This window comes from Malaya genurostris, chromosome 3 (assembly GCF_030247185.1).
Source record: "Malaya genurostris strain Urasoe2022 chromosome 3, Malgen_1.1, whole genome shotgun sequence".
NCBI classification, from domain to species: domain Eukaryota; kingdom Metazoa; phylum Arthropoda; class Insecta; order Diptera; family Culicidae; genus Malaya; species Malaya genurostris.
In genome coordinates, this window is record NC_080572.1 from 271222517 (window position 1) to 271239748 (window position 17232).

At 39.1% G+C, this 17232-nt stretch overlaps 1 protein-coding gene across 4 annotated transcripts in view; it reads left to right on the forward strand.

Annotated features, from left to right (window-relative positions):
* Window positions 1-642: 642 nt before the first annotated feature.
* The window catches only part of LOC131434923 (ras-like GTP-binding protein RhoL), a 31850-nt gene continuing 15260 nt past the window's right edge, over window positions 643-17232 (forward strand). The window contains exons 1-3 of one of the 4 annotated variants that reach the window (XM_058602208.1): window positions 643-1097; window positions 15016-15391; window positions 15761-15875. In XM_058602208.1, the coding sequence (XP_058458191.1) occupies window positions 15276-15391; window positions 15761-15875 (231 nt within the window). In that variant the 5' untranslated portion in view covers window positions 643-1097; window positions 15016-15275. The remainder of the gene's footprint in view (window positions 1098-15015; window positions 15392-15760; window positions 15876-17232) is intronic. The other 3 variants (XM_058602209.1, XM_058602211.1, XM_058602210.1) reach the window with 3 other exon arrangements.

The window sequence follows — 17232 nt, forward strand, 5'->3', positions numbered from 1 at the left end:
ACTGAAAATATTTGTTGATTAAAAAGGATTTCTTCGATGAAAACACTACTAAACAGATTCAAAAACAAATTGTAAACATCTCAGTGCTGCCCAGTTTCTATCCTCTGTTTGTTAACGTAATTCCAGAAATGTTCTGAATTAGAATTTAAGTTGTTTTGGATGCAACACAGATTCAAGCAATAATGAGCTACGTTCAATTCTGTCGAGAAACGTGGGATTACGTCAACTAATTCTCTAAGTGCACGCTAAAATTTATAGTTTCAAATTTTAACGTATCATAAAAGCTGATATCATTGTGAAATCTGTATCCCCACCTACGGATCCTGTGCGCTTGAAAATTCGGTGCACCCGGAGAGCTTGCACTCCTTTTACCGTATTATTGAAATCGATTCCGCAGTAGACGATTCAATTTTCCGAAACATTCACCGGAACTCACATTTCGAGCAATAAACCGATTACGATCGAAACTCAATTGACTGTACGTTAGATAGTAGTAGGTTGTGAACTAAGACGTCTTCCCCAGCGGCGATTCCATCTCTCACACACATTCACACTGCCAAGTGCCAGTGCAATGCTGTAATGAGATAAGATAAAACCCTATCAAAGAGCTCCCAACATTTCGAACGGAACAGAACGAGTGAACCCACCTCTGAAGTGGGTAGTAATTAATGTTACCTCGGGAAGCAAGTTGGTTGGTTTACAGACCAGTGGTGTTTGGTGAGCTGTGCATCTGCAAAATCCCGGTAATGCAACGGTCCTCGGTACGGTGTAAGCATAACTGAAATTAGTTTGCAAATCCTGCAACGACCGGCCGAGAGAAACCAGCCCCGGTGTGGTGCAGGTGTTAATCGAAGGTTGTGATAAGTAGCTACAGCGCTGGAAGGTGCATTCCGATTGCACAGTTCTGCTATCAATCCAAAGTGCACACATACCTCATTCGAATACCACCCAGTCCGAAGCGAATCAGGATCGCACGTCTGATGGTGTTACACTAGAATTCCCGGTGTTTGATATTATTCTGCACTAGTGTGCATCTGAGCTGTCAGTGGCTGTAAAGTGATTTGGGTAAGCGTTGGCATCAATATTAGTCATCACTGGTAAGTAAACGAACATAGATGGTCTACCAGCTCTTCTTGTACCTAACCCAAGCAGATTTTGGTTCGGCTCGGATTCGAAATAAACATTGGATGAACGGGTTATGTTGTAGGGTGGTGATTTTCTTTCACCCGAACCGAATGAGGTTTCTGTAGCCTTGACGTCATATGCTTCTATTGTTATCGTTTCTGTGATTCATATCAGCATTACATTCGCAATTCAGTTATATCACGAGTAATTTCTGCCTCCCTTGTCGATTATGAATCTCAATCATAAAAACGTTATCGTCAGATTTATTTAAATTCAAAATACACGCAGTTCAATCTTCAATTCTACATGAGAACGAATTTTTAAAATTAGTCTACTGATCTCACACTAATCTAATGCTAGCCAAGCGTAATGGCAGGATGCCAAATCCATCCAAAACTGTATCTAGCCTTCGGTGGATTTGTCACTTTCTGAATTGTTTGCTTGACGTTTGAAAATACTGGACCCTAATCTGATCTTGATTCTAGAATAAACTTTTCATGCAAATGCGACAGTTCAAAGTATAAGTAACAGATTGTACAAACCAGTTGTTTCAATCATTGTAGCCGTCGAGAGAGAATTCGATCCCAGGGGGATTGTAATATGACGGCCTTCAGAACAAACTGGCTCAAATGGCCCGTTCCCCTATGGCCACCAACATTTAGCAAAAGCCCGTAAAATTCCAATTTTTTCAAATAAAACTTTTTTTTAATCGAGGGCATGGGAATATCATTCAATTTAGAATCGGCGGTCCTGGTGTCAGTAGAATCGTAACGTCAACCATTTAATTGTCATGCATACTACGAAATTCTACTGGAAAGTCTGCTATATTCCGATCAGAATGGAGAATCTTGTAACGTAACGTAAATTTTTAATTTTACTTTAGTAGAGTGTGCTGTTTTAAAATTTGCATGCTGAAGAACGCATGTGAAAGATTTTTTTCATATTATATTAATGAAAAAAATAAGATCTATTTCATCTAAAGCAGCTTAGAGATCGGTATAGATAACATCTCTCTATGTTTTAGCTTCCGTACTAGTTATGCACTGGGGTGTAAAAGCCAAACAATTTGTTGTTGCTGATCTCCCATACATAAAACCACGCTGAGCGAATGAAATATATTCTTTAGATTCTGACTCACTTGAATTTAGTTTCAGGTTTAGTTTTAGAATTTCATTCTTAAATTCAGTTTCAGAATTCATTTCCAAAATTAAGAACCTGCATGATGGAATTCAAATTCGGGGTTCGAGTTCAGAAAACAGTTCTAAATTTGAACTCGAAACCTGGATTCGGAAAATTATATCACTGTTTTTTTTTGTCTTAATTTGGATTCCGCACCAGCATTCGGAGCCAGTCCCATATTCCGAATCTAGTTCTTCAATTCAGTTCCAGTTCCTGATTGTCCAGAAATGTGGTTCTGATGTAGATAAAGAAATGGTGGCAAAAAGTACTCAACAGTTGTCAATATCGAATAAATATCTCAAATCGGCTCTTTTTAGACCCTTAAAATATTCCCAAAGATACACGCAAAGTTCTTCTCCACTGAGTATAAAAATCTACAACAATAATCAACTATAGCATTGTTTGTTGTATTGTTTTACTTTTATTTGTTCTGCGTTATTTGTGTAATACAATATGTTTGTCGTATAAGTTGAAGAATTCACACAATCAATCATCTAATATGAACGACTCTACTGGTATTCTCTGATATTGATACTGGAATTGTGAATGAAGCATGTGAATTTAATTCGAATTCACGTCCACCAGTTATATCTCTGACATTACCCACTCGTCTTTTTAAATCGAAAGGCATTCTGTTTCAGTACAACTTGAAGCACAGTGGCTTTTACGTCTACTTCGCGATTTTTTTAAATTGCTAAGTTGCAGGATAGTTCAACATGAACTGCTATGCACTGATGAGTAGAAGACGAAACGCAAAGAAGAAAACCTGTTTTAATCGATCAAGTGATGCCTTTCTCATATCATTCAACTTTTCATAAATATTACTGTGGAGTTCTTCAAAATACTTCCCATAGACTCTGGAATGAAATAAAACAAGAAAGCAAAAACTAAATGAACTTGTAATCGCTGTAATTCCGGAACCGGAAGTTGGATCCGCATAAAATTCAATTGCAACATATGTACCTTCCATTTGAGCCTCAGTTTGTGATAATTTGTTCAGTCATCTTTGAAAGTGACGGTTCGACTGGCCATCAACTAACAAGATTACACCGGTTTTTTGCATAGTTCTAGCAGTTATTTGCACTTTCACGTAGAATGACAGAAATATCCAACACCCTTCGTCCTATAATTCCGGAACCGAAAGTCGGATCCGAATAAAATTTCGTAGTAATGTATGCGGCTATATGACCTGTAATAGAAGCCTGAGGCTGTGAAAATCGGTAGAACTGTCCCGGAGAAATCGAGATGAGTTTCGTTTGCTGGCTAGATTTTGACTATTACTTCCGGCACTAGTGGAATCGGAAACTGGAAGACGGTATTGCCAAAATCTACTCGTTTGACCATCAACTAACATGATTAACATGTTGAAATAGTTTTAGGTTCAATTTCGCAGAATTTTTACATTCTTTGCCTAATCACTCAATTGATAGTTGGAAGTTTAAAATATTTTTTTACTAAGAACTCCGAAACCGGAAGTCGGACCCGAGTGAAATTTCATGGCAATATATGAAATTATACGATCTTTCCTTTGAAACTAAATTTATGAAGCTCTGGGCTGAAGTCTTGGTTGAAACCGAGGTGAAATAAACAATATAAAGGGTGATTTTGTTAAGAGGTATGGGATCTTCGAAAAAAATGGAGAAAATTTATAAAAACTGTATTGGAATCAATAGACGATCAATATAATTCATTGTTTGAAGATGGCCGCGGCTCCACTTTAGATGGTGCAATTTTAGCACACTCTCTCCAACATATCGGCCGGTACTTCACGAATAATGGCACCGGTTCATAATCCACACCAAACAGTGACTTTTTTGGGATGCATTGGTGCAATGCTTCTGGCTTGTGTTCACTCCAGATGCGACAATTTTGCGTATTGACGTGTCCATTCAACTAAAAATGAGCTTTGTCACAGAACACAATTTCTCGATAAAAAAGTGTATCTTCCTTCAACTTTCCCAGCGTCCATTCATGATTAAATTATAGACCAAACTAAACAAGTTTGACAATGACACAAGACACGATTCACGCGTGATGTTGCCAAAAAACACTCTTTACAATGCAATAAATTTTTGTAATTCAATCGAATCGCCTTCGATATATCGAAATAGGTTCCAATTTGTAATTTCTAGTCACTATATCCCGTACTTCTGGAACCGCAAACGGGGAACCGACAATGTTGCACATATTCTTCGTGTAACTAATTCATTCACCCATTCTCGCTGCGAATATCCTGTCTATACTCATGCATGTCTCGAACAACGTCGAACTATTCACTGCACGAAAGAGAGAAGGGTGAAAATGAAGAAGCAATAATCGTAGAGAACCCGAATTTACTGATACATTCTTCGCTGTTGGTATACATAGTTCATGTTCATTTTATACATTCGTTTGTCATTCGTTCATTTACTTTACTCTTCGAATTGGTTCGAATAGCGTCCCTGCGATGATCGTTGAATTCAATTCTGCGCGAAGCATTCTTCATCTAATAAATCCATCATATCTCGGAAGGTAGTAGCAATGGGGGAGTGCTGTGATATGATTCATCACTCACACATAAGACTATGGTACTGACACAGAGGAAAACGTCTCAATTTGCTTGTTTCGAAACAGCACGAACGATCATGTCGAATTAGTATTTGACGATGATCGCTGCATAAATATTTGTTCAACATTCGCTTTAAGTCATTCGGGGGTATGTTCACTGCGGATAACAACTGCAAGGAATAGATCTTCATGCGAGCAACGAAGCAGCGTCGGCTTCGTTCGCACCCGAATATAGGTCAAGTCCGAATGTCAGAGCGATTAGCGAACAAAGGCGAAGGAAAGCGAACGATAATCATTGGCGTTCGTTACATTTGTCCATCAACTATCAAACTCTGCCAATTGATTTTGCTAACCAGTTTTGAAGAATCCGCTTCTATTGACATTACCGTCTTGGTCACCCTGTAACTCCGGAACCGAAAGTCACATCTGAAATTTAATCGAGAATTTTCTATGAGATCCCTTTCATTTGATTCTAAATTTGTAAAAATCGGCTTAACCATCTCAGAGATAAGTCGTAGATATTTTCTTCACTTTCACCAATCACTCTGTAATTCTGGAACCGGTAAAATCCAACAACTTTGTATGGAATCACAATACCTTTCTATTGAATTTAAGTTCGTTGATATCGGCTAGAGAATTGACGATCAAAACCATTTGTGCACAATACCACTCTTGACCCTGAAGTGGAATAAAGTGGAAGTCTACATCTAAGAATGTTGTTCACATCGAACGGCTTTGCATCATTGATCGGCTTAGATTGCAAACGAAGATTTGGAAATGAAATGATTTTGGCAATAATCTCTAGGCCAGTTCAGAGACGACTTGTCGAAAAGTATCTCATCGATCAAAGCTCTCGGAAAGCTCGGGTGCTCACCCGGAAGCACCCTCAAGCACGAACCAAATTTGCGATGGATCACTTAGTCCGATTTTCACAAACTTGGAATCAAATGAAAGATCGTTCTGCTTTATGAGCAACTGTTAAATTTCTTCCGAACCTGACATTCAGTTGGGGAGTTACAAATATTTAAGTACAGCCGCCTTGAAAACTCACATTTGCACACATCACTACAAGGAAAATATGAAACAAGTTCGAGGGGGATGACACTTTCGAATTTCAACTACTTTTACTACAAATCACTTGAGATTTTGTCATTTCACCTAGTTTTTGCACATTCACAAGGGAGGTATCATTATACTAATTAGGGAAGACAGGTAATATTTTGAACAATTTTACCTTGTCATAATTTGTAAATGACGCCTAACATTCGCACGGGAGTCTTGGGCGCGCAATGTGGTATAAACAGATGGGGTAAACCACATGGCTTGATTGCGTTGGTAACCAAAAATTTGTAAATAGTTCGGTATGACGACATACATAAAAAATAAACATTCAATGCCAACTAGCCCGAACGATGTGACAAAAGCAAGCACGTGGTTTTAGTTTTACTTGGCATGCTGAAGCAAAATTAATTTCACTAACACAAAAGAGTTGTGTTTGCCCGACCGTTTTCTACCACATTGATCTGCACGCACCAACATCTATAATACAATCTTCCACATAAACTAAGATTTCGTAAAAAAAAGGCGAGTGGGTAATGTCAGAGACATAACTGGAGGACGTGAATACAACCAAAACCGACATGCTTCTTTCACACCTCCGTATAACAATAAACGTTCATATTAGTTGATTGATTGTGAATGTGTGAATTGTACATTTTTAATTGTTTCGCTTCTCGAATTTTAATTGGTGTATGGAATTGAACTCGGAACATGGGACAAGCTCCGGTTTCAGTAGCAAAATTCAGATTTGGAATCCAGATCAAGAATTCAGTTCAGGCGCGTATAGAAGTGAGGGTTTTAGGGGGAGACCGGACATGTGGTTCAACCGGACAGCTTTAATATTTTGTAAATCTGCAATTATATCGATTCATGGATTGACTTTGTAAACGCGCTTAGTGATGATGCGGTAGAGATGACTTGGGTAAAACCCAGGTTTTATGGACATATTTTTCTCATTTTTTTAAAAATATCCGATTTAGCCCCGGTCTCGCCTATATTATGAAAACTCTCCCCGAAATTTTGTTCTGGATACGCGCCTGATTCAGATCATTGATTTAGTTTTAGAATTCTGGGACTGAACTCATTTGCACAACTAAGGATCCAAATTTAATTCTAGAACTAAATACTGAACTTGAATTCCGTACCTGACTCAGGGATCAGGGACATTTCGCCCGAAAGCCGTTTCGCCGAAAGTCATTTCGCCGAAAGGGTCATTCCGCCGAATGACATTTCGCCGAATGGGAAACTTCGCCGAATGTCATTTCGCCGATTCCTGCGATTGTCCTAATATTATAATTGGAATTGATTTAACATAAACACAATTGATAAATAGTAAATTAACGCCCGTTTTGTTAACCGCTAAGCATCAAAGCAATTGCATAGGTGTATCTATCAAGCAAATGTATGTAGTATTTTCCGTTTACCACGTGAAAAAATATCTAATGCGTCTTCGTCACATCGATTTGATTCGTGTGCTGCCCGACCGCGCTACCGCTCGTTCGGGCCTAACTAAAGCAAAGAAGCCTAGCTTTGAGTAGACCGGGCAAACGAGGCGGTTACAGGTTAGTATGCAAGAGGCCGCCGCATCCGACGGCGGGTTGGCGGTATACTCAGCCGACGTCGCCTCGGTGGCTTTATGCCGCCTAGCCATCTTAACTTCTATTATGTGGCTGTGTCACATCAGTTATACAGAAAGCATAATGGCACAAAAATATATGATGTATTCGAGATTACCCTTTCGGCGAAATGACCCTTTCGGCGAAATGACCTATTCGGCGAAATGGCATACGGCGAAATGACCAGTTGAAAAATCTTGTTTCAGAACACAATCTCCTGAATTCAATTCCAGCATGCTTAATCTGAATAAGGGTAATGAACTCAGAAACTGGAATCAGGAGCTCAATCCAGGTTCTAAAGTCAGTTTCAAAATCAGATCTGAAATTTTGTTCCGAAATCGATTTGTGTAATTTTGTTCCAGAATGAGAATTCTGGATACGAATTTTGAACTCAAATTAAGGCACTAAGTTTAGTTCCAAATCTAGTCAAACAACAAGTTCCAAAAATCTAGCTCCAGAATCTAAAATTAGAATTTCGTTTCGGAGTCTAAGTTTTAACTTTTGAATCCGTCTTTTGGAACTAAACTCCAAAACTTCATTTCAAAATCAAAATTAAGCTCAAAATTCAGGTAGAATATGGTTAAAAAATTCAGCTTTAGAATTCAGTTCCAAAATCCAATCCAAATGAGGCTTTACAAGCGAATGATAGCGCATCCTGAGCGTTTGAGGCTTTATACTACACGGAAGATCTGTTTTGGTTACTTACTTTACCTAACAGCTATAGGCCTGGGGTGTCCTTTGCTGTATCAAGAATACGTCTCCACATAACTCGGTCCATGGCTGCTCGTCGCCAGCCACTCAAGGCACGGATGCTTCTGAGATCACCCTCCACTTGATCGAGCCACCTTGCTCGCTGCGCTCCTCTTCTTCTTGTACCAGTCGGATTAGATTCAAGAACCATTTTCACTGGGCTGTCGTCCGACATCCTTATGACATGCCCAGCCCATCGTAGACGTCCGATTTTAGCTGTCCGTACGATGGGTGGTTCTCCTAGCAGCTGCTGCAATCCGTGATTCATACGCCGTCTCCACATTCCGTCTTCCATCTGCACTCCGCCATAGATGGTCCTCAGTACCTTTCTTTCGAAAACACTGAGGGCGCGTTGGTCCTCTGCCAACATAGTCCAGGTCTCGTGGCCATAGAGAACAACCGGTCTAATAAGCGGTTTGTAGATGGTCAATTTCGTGCGGTGGCGTACTTTTCTCGATCGAAGGGTTTTTCTGAGTCCAAAGTACGCACGATTTCCTGCCAAAATACGTCTATGAATTTCTCTGCTGGTGTCATTATCGGCGGTCACCAGTGAGCCTAAATACACAAACTCATCAACCACCTCGATATCGTCACCGTATATCAACATTCGTGGTGGGAGGCGTAGTGTTGCTTCTCTAGAGCCTCTTCCTCTCATATATTTTGTTTTTGACGCATTTATGGCCAGTTCGATACGCCTAGCTTCAGCTTTCAGTCCGCTGTAGGTTTCCGTCATCTTCTCAAGGTTCCGTGTTACAATATCAATATTATATATAATATATCAATGATTGCGCGGTAATTGCAACAATCTAGCTTATCGCCCTTTTTGTAGACGTGACATACCACTCCATCCATCCATTCCTGCGGTAGAATCTCCTCCTCCCAAATCTTGGAAATCATCCAGTGCAGCGCTCTAGCCAGTGCCTCTCCTCCATGTTTGAACAGCTCGCCTGGTAACTGGTCATTGCCCGCGGCTTTATTGTTCCTCAGCTTGCCGATCTCCTCACTTATCTCAGTCAGATCAGGGGCTGGGAATCTGTCGTCGGCTGAGCGTGCACCCAGATTGATTCCTGTACCGTTCCCTGTATCTTGTGCTTCGCCATTCAGATGCTCTTTATAGTACTGCTTCCACCTGTCGATCAACTCACGTTCGTTCGTGAGAAGGTTACCACTGGTATCTCTGCGCATTTCGGCCTGTGACGTGCGGCCTCTACGTGAGCGGTTCGCCTTCTCATAGAACATCCGTGTGTCATTTGCGCGGTTCCATCGCTTCGCGATCTTAGTCTTCCTGGTGGCGCTTTTTCTCCGGAAAACCGTATTCTGTCTGTTCCGGGCCTGTCTGTATCGCTCCTCGTTCGCTCTAGTGCGGTGTTGCAGCATCCTCGCCCTTGATGCATTCTTCTCTTCGACCAACTGCTGACATTTGCCGTCAAACCAGCCATTTCCTCGATTCGATAACCTCGTACCTAGAACGGTTGCAGCAGTACTACTCACGGCGGACCTTATATTCCTCCAGCCGTCTTCAAGAGTCGCCGCGTCAAGCTGCTCTTCCGTTGGTAGCACTAGCTGCAGTTGTTGCGCGTATTTCTCTGCAGTACGAATGCTGCGTAGCTGCTCGAGATTGAGTCCCGGCGTTCCTGTACGACGAGTATTGTGCACCGTCGATAGTTTTGAACGCATACAAACCGCGACAAGGTAGTGGTCAGAATTAATATTGGCACTGAGGTAGGTGCGGACATTGATGAAGTCGGAGAAGAATCGCCCGTCGATGAGAACGTGGTCGATTTGATTTTCCGTATGTTGATCAGGTTATCTCCAGGTGGCTTTGTGGATATTAAAGGTGACTACTCGCTTCACCTGAGACTACATCGAAACCGTCGTTTTCGGGTGCGAAAAAGGAAAGCAAGCGTGATGAGTTTTCCTCATTGTATCCAAAAGTTTTAGAAAACTTTGTTTTTGAGTTATTTGTAGTTATCTCACACTGTTAAAAATTTATTCAAAAATTCCTGATCATATTTCCGATAGCTTGTAGGAAAAATTATGTTGAGCGCTTGAACCCAAAGATAATTAACTTTGGTCGTAAATAGACCGAAGACTGTACCTTCAGCTTACTAGGTTCGATCATTGCTAATCAGTAAGCGCCTTAAAGATGTATTGAACAATAGGCTACCTGCGCAGCTCCGGAAGCGCCACCATGTGGCGCATAGCGTCTCCAGCGCGGTGCGCTGCATCGAGCGTATGAAATGTCCAACAAAGTGTGATAGCTTACAATGTTTACAATGGTATCTATTTTCTTCATTTACATAAACGCAACTGGAATTTTGAACACTTCTATTCGCATTGTCTGCAAAAACCAGATTTTTTTTTGTGAGTTTACACAATATTTTTGTAAATATAAAAAATTAGGTATAGGATTCGCTCAAATTTAGGGAAAATTACCCGATGCCCGGAAGGCCAACCGATTCAGCTCGACGAACTGAGCAAATGACCGTGTGTGTGGTTAGTTATGTGTTGTTCACAAAGAGGTAAAGATCTCAGAGATGGCGAGACTAGTCGTCAATGAAAAATCTTCTCGTCAGCCAGTACGCAACTGATTGGTTTTGCGATTTGATGTTTAATTTTTAAGTTATACATAGTTAGATGTCAAAATTTTCAGTTTTTACCTTTTTTTATATGTATAAAAAATAGGTATAGAATTCGCTCAAACTTTCGAAAAATTTTCCGAGGCCCGGAGGGCCGAATGTCATATACCAATCGATTCAGCTCGACGAACTGAGCAAATGTCTGTGTGTGTGTGTGTGTGTGTGTGTGTGTGTGTGTATGTGTGTGTGTGTCTGTATGTGTGTTGTCAACTAAGAGGTCGAGATCTCAGAGTTGGCTGGACCGATTTTGATCAAACTAGTCGCAAATGAAAGGTCTCCCCGTCACCCAGAATGCTATTGAATGGTTTTGAGATCGGATGTTTACTTTTTGAGTTATACGAAGTTTTATGTCACAGTATCTGTCACAATTGACCTTGAAAACAGAATATGTTTTCAGACTTAGATTCCGCACGGTAATAGCTATCCAACAAGCCATAGATTGTTAAAATCCGTCCATTTTATACGGAGATATCGAATTTTTTGTGTAAGCGACTTTTCCCCCATATTCCAGCAGTAGAAGTTCTGAGCGCTGTATGGCAAAGAAAGTCTTGGGAGCAACGTAAAACACGATTTTTTATACTGTTACATACAATAGTGTCTAAGTACCGAAAAGACTGTGAACAGCATTATTTTTCATGACATTTTGCCTCGGACCAATTTTAGCACGGTTCGTTTTTGGCAACATAATCGTTCGAATATGACATATTGGAAAGATGGCAGTACTTCCGAATTCTGAACAATTTCAAAATTATATTGATTTAAACTGATTACAGCAATAAATGCTGGAAGAACAAAACACCCATATACCATTTGAATCAGTTCGTCGAGATCAGCAAATGCGTATGTGACAAATAATTTCACTCATTTTTTTACCTTATTTTCGAAGATGACTCAACCGTTTTCTACAAACTCAGATTCATATGAAAATTCGTATGCTCCTAAACAAGGTTCCTGAATTCTGTTTGGATCCGACTTCTGGTTCGGGAACTACAGGATGATATGCGAAACTAAATTAAAATTGTGTAACTTATTTTCCTCGTAGATGGCTGAACCGATCTAAGATTCAAATGATATCTAAGAATCATCTAAGATTTGCTGATTTGAATAGTCGACAACCAAATAAACTTATTTCAGTTTTAGTGGTATTCAGTTTTCGATTCGGAAGGCACCCAACAATTTAACTCGTACTACGATTTCTCAAAGATGTCTATACTGATTTTTAAACATATTGAAACAAATGTAAACTAATCAGGTGAATTTGTCTGACTTCGGCTACACCGATTTTCGAATTCCGGCTCCAGTATCGAATCGTTTCTCAAAGCTCAATCGTTTTCTCAAATAAAGCCAAATCGAATTTCAGAAAAAAATTCAAATTAAAATAAACTTATAGTCCCACACAAAATTAATTAATTTTATTCAATGCTGACTTCCGATTCTGGAATTACAGGAGGATGAATTTTTAAAATTCAAACCGATATAGAAGATGATAATCCCGAAAAGCTTAAAAGTTGGACTCAAAACTATTGCAATTTATTCGTCATATGGCCATACGAATCGGTTTGGTTTATGCTGGTTCCTGAATACCGGCTCTGGAAGTACCTTAAATAACCGTAAATTCTAAAGTGGAACTCACTTCGACATATCATGAAAAGTTTAATCGATTGTAACCTTTTTAGATAGAGTAATGAGTGATTAAAATGTCAAATTGCAGCTTAAAACGACGGTCATTAAAATAATGTCATGAAAACCGAAGAATATTCATGAAAAAAACACATGCGGGTTGATAAAAAAAGGTATCATCTCACTGATAGGTGGATTAAGCACGTTTTTGTTATTGCAATAATTGGATTGCATAGTTTCAAGCCATAGATTGTAAAAATCCATTCACTTTTAACAGAGTGCTCGGTGGTCCCAACCACATCAAAATGCGATTTCTGTTTGAGTTTCAGACGTTGATTTTGGGGCTTCATAGCATTCAGAAAAACTTTTGTTTGGAATTGTCTTTTTTTAATAAAAGTTGTCATTAATCTACTTAGAAGTGAGTTATAAGTTTTAATTTGCATTACATTGCGTGGCAGTGAATTCAAGTCTTTTGAAGAATTATAGAACATGTTACTTCAAAAAAATATGCCGAACACATAAGCCCTTTAAAATGCATCGGTGTCGATATAAGGTGCATAATTGTTATGAGGCTCCCAGAATGTAGTTTTTTCATCATAACTTTCTTAAACACTCAGACAAAAAAGGGAATTGAGGGGAACCACGTGATCGATTCACAATTTATACTAGAGATGGGCAATTCGCTCCTGAGCTGTTCCAATGAATCGAATCATAAAAGTGAGCTGACAGCTCACAGCTCTTTTTAAAAGAACCGCAGCTTCACCAGCTCACTCATTTGCTACCCAGTTCGCCGCATTGTGAAGAGGGGAATAAGCTACGAGCTGAACAGATCTTCGGCTCTTGAAGAGCGAGCTCTAAACGAGAAAAAATGTTTGCACCAAGTTTCGCTATTTCTATCATGCCTGCATCTATCCTTCTTTAACGGATTGAATGAGACATTACCAGTAAGAAATCTTACCTCTCACGAAGCAAGAACGGGTCACAAAATTAACCATCAGTTCAATCTAAATGAGCTGATGAGCTGATACATCGAATCGATTCATTTTGGTGAGCTGATCGGTTCGGAGCTGCTCATCAATATGAGCTGTTTCGCACACCTCTAATTTACACACGACCCACTGTGCTCAGACCTTAAATAAATATGAAAATACACTTTTAGAAATGAGTATCTTAAGAATCGTTACTAAACGTAGGACTCTAATATGCGTTAGTTGTTCCCAAAACCTGTTGGGAGGTGTAAAAATGTTCCTTCATTATTTCTATCTGAAACAAATGATAACGAACGAGTCTAAAATAAAACAATCACTGGTAGAAAAAACTGACTCGTCGTTTACGTCACTTATATCATCATATCTCTGGAACTGGTAAGGATAGCCACTTGATCTTCAAACTTCACCAATAACTCAATAGTAGCTTTCAAACGAATTTAAGTTTGTTTTAATTGGTTCAGCCTTCTACACACACAAACACACATACACACACAGAGAAACATTTTCCGATCTTGTCGAGCTGGTCGTCTGATCGAGCTCGATCAAAAGTCGTTCTAATTCTATTACCCTTTATAGAAGAAGGCAGAAACATTGATGCAAGAATATTCAAATGTATGTAGTGAGATTAAATGTGGTTAATCGTTTTTGAACGCGAGTTTCCTTAATCGACAAGAAGTAAAGGTGCTTAAAAAACGGGATAATACAAATTTTTGCGTTTTAGCAAGCTATTGGTGCGCAAAACAGTTCCCTGGAGAAACCCATTGTCATTTCGCTCTTCCTTATTTGATTCCCTTTCTCAACGATTTATGACGAAAACTAGGAAATTTTACGGTTTGAAAGAGATTATTATTAACCGTGCTCATACTTCATCTGATTATGCAAATAATATTAACTAAAATAGTCGAGTTTAGCTTGTAAAACCATGGCTAAGGATATTAAAGAGTACCGCGCTGACGACGCCAGCCCTCACAAGATGTCGCTTTAATCGCTATTTCGAGATATGCAGTTAGCCTATACACGAAAGCGAACTGTAAGAATACGGCTTTCAAATACGTTCAATGAAAATGTGATTCTATATTTTGAATATAGCATAACCGAATCTGAATGGGATCTGTTCGTGCATAACAAAATAATTCACCTTTCACGTAGAAATTGATATGAGCTATCAATATTGGTGATAATACTGTGCTGTTTTTTTCGACAGGTTATAATTCCGTTTGATAACGGGAACGGTGGTTTTTATTTTTTTTTTTTGTATGCAGAGTAATGTTCAAATCAGGAGTTTTAAAACACACATAACTAAATTTTTCCGGTGAATCTTGTTCGCCTTTCAAAATATTCAAACACACGCGTGACTTAATTCGCCAAACTAACAACAACACGTGTCAAATAAACCCGAATAAAACAAGCCACATACTCTGTTCTCGTATTATTATTTTTTCCAATGATAAACAACAATACATTACAGAGCCCGAATAAACATTTATGCAGCATTTCAGGTAGCAACAAAGCGAACGCCAGGGGTACCAAGTAAAAAAAAACCTCCCGCTACACGGAACACTGGGCCACTGTTCCACGTAAAAACCAGTTCGGCAGGACCCGCGCCATATCCCGAACCAAACGGGCGCATCCGTTGTGGTGCTGTGGTTTCAATCTCAATCCTTCCGGTGCCGGTCGGTGCATCGACGAAACGTACATAGGAACGAACCATCCAACCGGAGTAAAGATCAACGGTAATCCTCAGCCGGAGCATGTCAGCGGGCGACATTCTGAACATCGTCGTGGTCGGAGACGGGGCCGTAGGGAAAACTTGTCTTCTGCATGCCTACACGGATGAATCGTTCACCAATTTCTACCAACCGACGATGTAAGTGGCTTTCCTGACTGTATAAACTTGGATAGCACTGAGAGACGTAGTGTGGTGTGACATTTCCTATCTGTGTCGAAATTTGATTGCTATCAATTCAGTAGTAACTTATTTGCTCGGAGAGATAGAATGAGAAGGTGGCAGATCGGCAGTGGGTTGATGCTTTGCGGTGTGCAAGTATTCAATGATTGATTCAATGCACATGGGATGAATCATGAAAATTGACTACGTTTGGATGGAAGCGAACGGATTTGAATCATTCCGGAAAGTGTATTTATGTGACCGTCCGTTTTTTGTTCAGTTTTGTCATACTTTCACAATGGTTGAATTGTTTCCATCATCCACGCATCATGTTTTTCTTCGTCACAGATACGACAAGGAATCGATTGAGATGACACTGGATGGACGGAAACATACGATTCAGCTTCATGACACAGCCGGCCAGGAGGATTATGATCGGATTCGGCAGCAGTTCTACAAACGAGTGAGTAACTTTTTATTCCGTTGCCATCAAGTCAAAGATTCAATGCTGTTGGTAATCATGGTCATGCCGAGATAATGCAGTGGACTTTTAACACGGTAATCTCGTAGATATTCTGTGCAGAATTATTCTTGATGTGAACAAAAATGAGGGCAAAAATCGAATAAATCGATAGAGAAAATGACGGGTGAGTAATGTCACAGACATAATTGGAAGACGTGAATACGAATAAAAATGATAATCGTTCGTCCTAAGTAGCACGTTAAGTTGCTGTCCTGTATTTTTCTACAGATTGTGCAATTTATCAAATTAGTTCATATTACTATTGTAGTAACTGTTGTGTTATGGAAAAAGTGCAATTTTTCTGTGTTGTGTAACATATTTTTGAGTTCTTCCGTTGTCACGAACATTTATTCACAATTATTGTGCAACTAATACAAAAACTCATGCATCGATCCTATTACAAATGCAGCAATTAAATCAGCGAAAAAACAATAGTGAAACAATGTAACTAATGTAAACAAGAATTGAATTAATGATTACAAAAACATAGCAAACATAATTTCTAATGAATGAGTTTCACATTTGCTTTTCAAGACAACTGCACGTAACACAAACATGGAACTTTAAAAATATTCTGCACATGAATAAATGGTAATTTATTTTACTGTAGAATTGATCTTTTATGTTTTAGTAAATAGAAAATCGACAATGAACTGCATTTTTATGGTGAAACATGTCTTCGTACGCCTGAAATTTTCAAGCACCTTTGAATGTACGTGTTTTGATGATTGCACACCAATTTCTATGCAAATAAAAATCTATTCTTTTCAATGAATATGATCGGAAGAGTGATTAAAATATGTACAAGAAAGTTATCAAACATTCATACACCTTTTCAGACGATTTTAATCATATTGATGTATCAATTAATCTGAAAAATCTTGAAATGAATTGTTCTTCATTATTTTCCCATATGGCATCGAGGGTAACAGTGTGTTGAAAAAAAAATGGTTCACCCAACGTAATGATTTATATTACTTAAATAAATGGAAATATAAGCATGTAAATACTAAAAAAAATTTGTTTTTAGTTTTATCAAACTAGTTGACTTAAACAACAATACAGTTTAGTCACTCATCTTAGTGAACCCGACATTTCTGATACGCACTGTAGGTATTATTTTGGTGAGCCCATGTGCTTTAGTTGCAAAAACAAGTTGCTCAAGCGGTATAACTATGAGAGTAACTATGATGAACTTAACTTTTCGATCAGTATCTTTGAAAAGTGATGTCAGATGTGTTCATTTTCTCGCGAGATGAAAACCGAATACAAATTATCTGATTCGATTTTTGCTTTC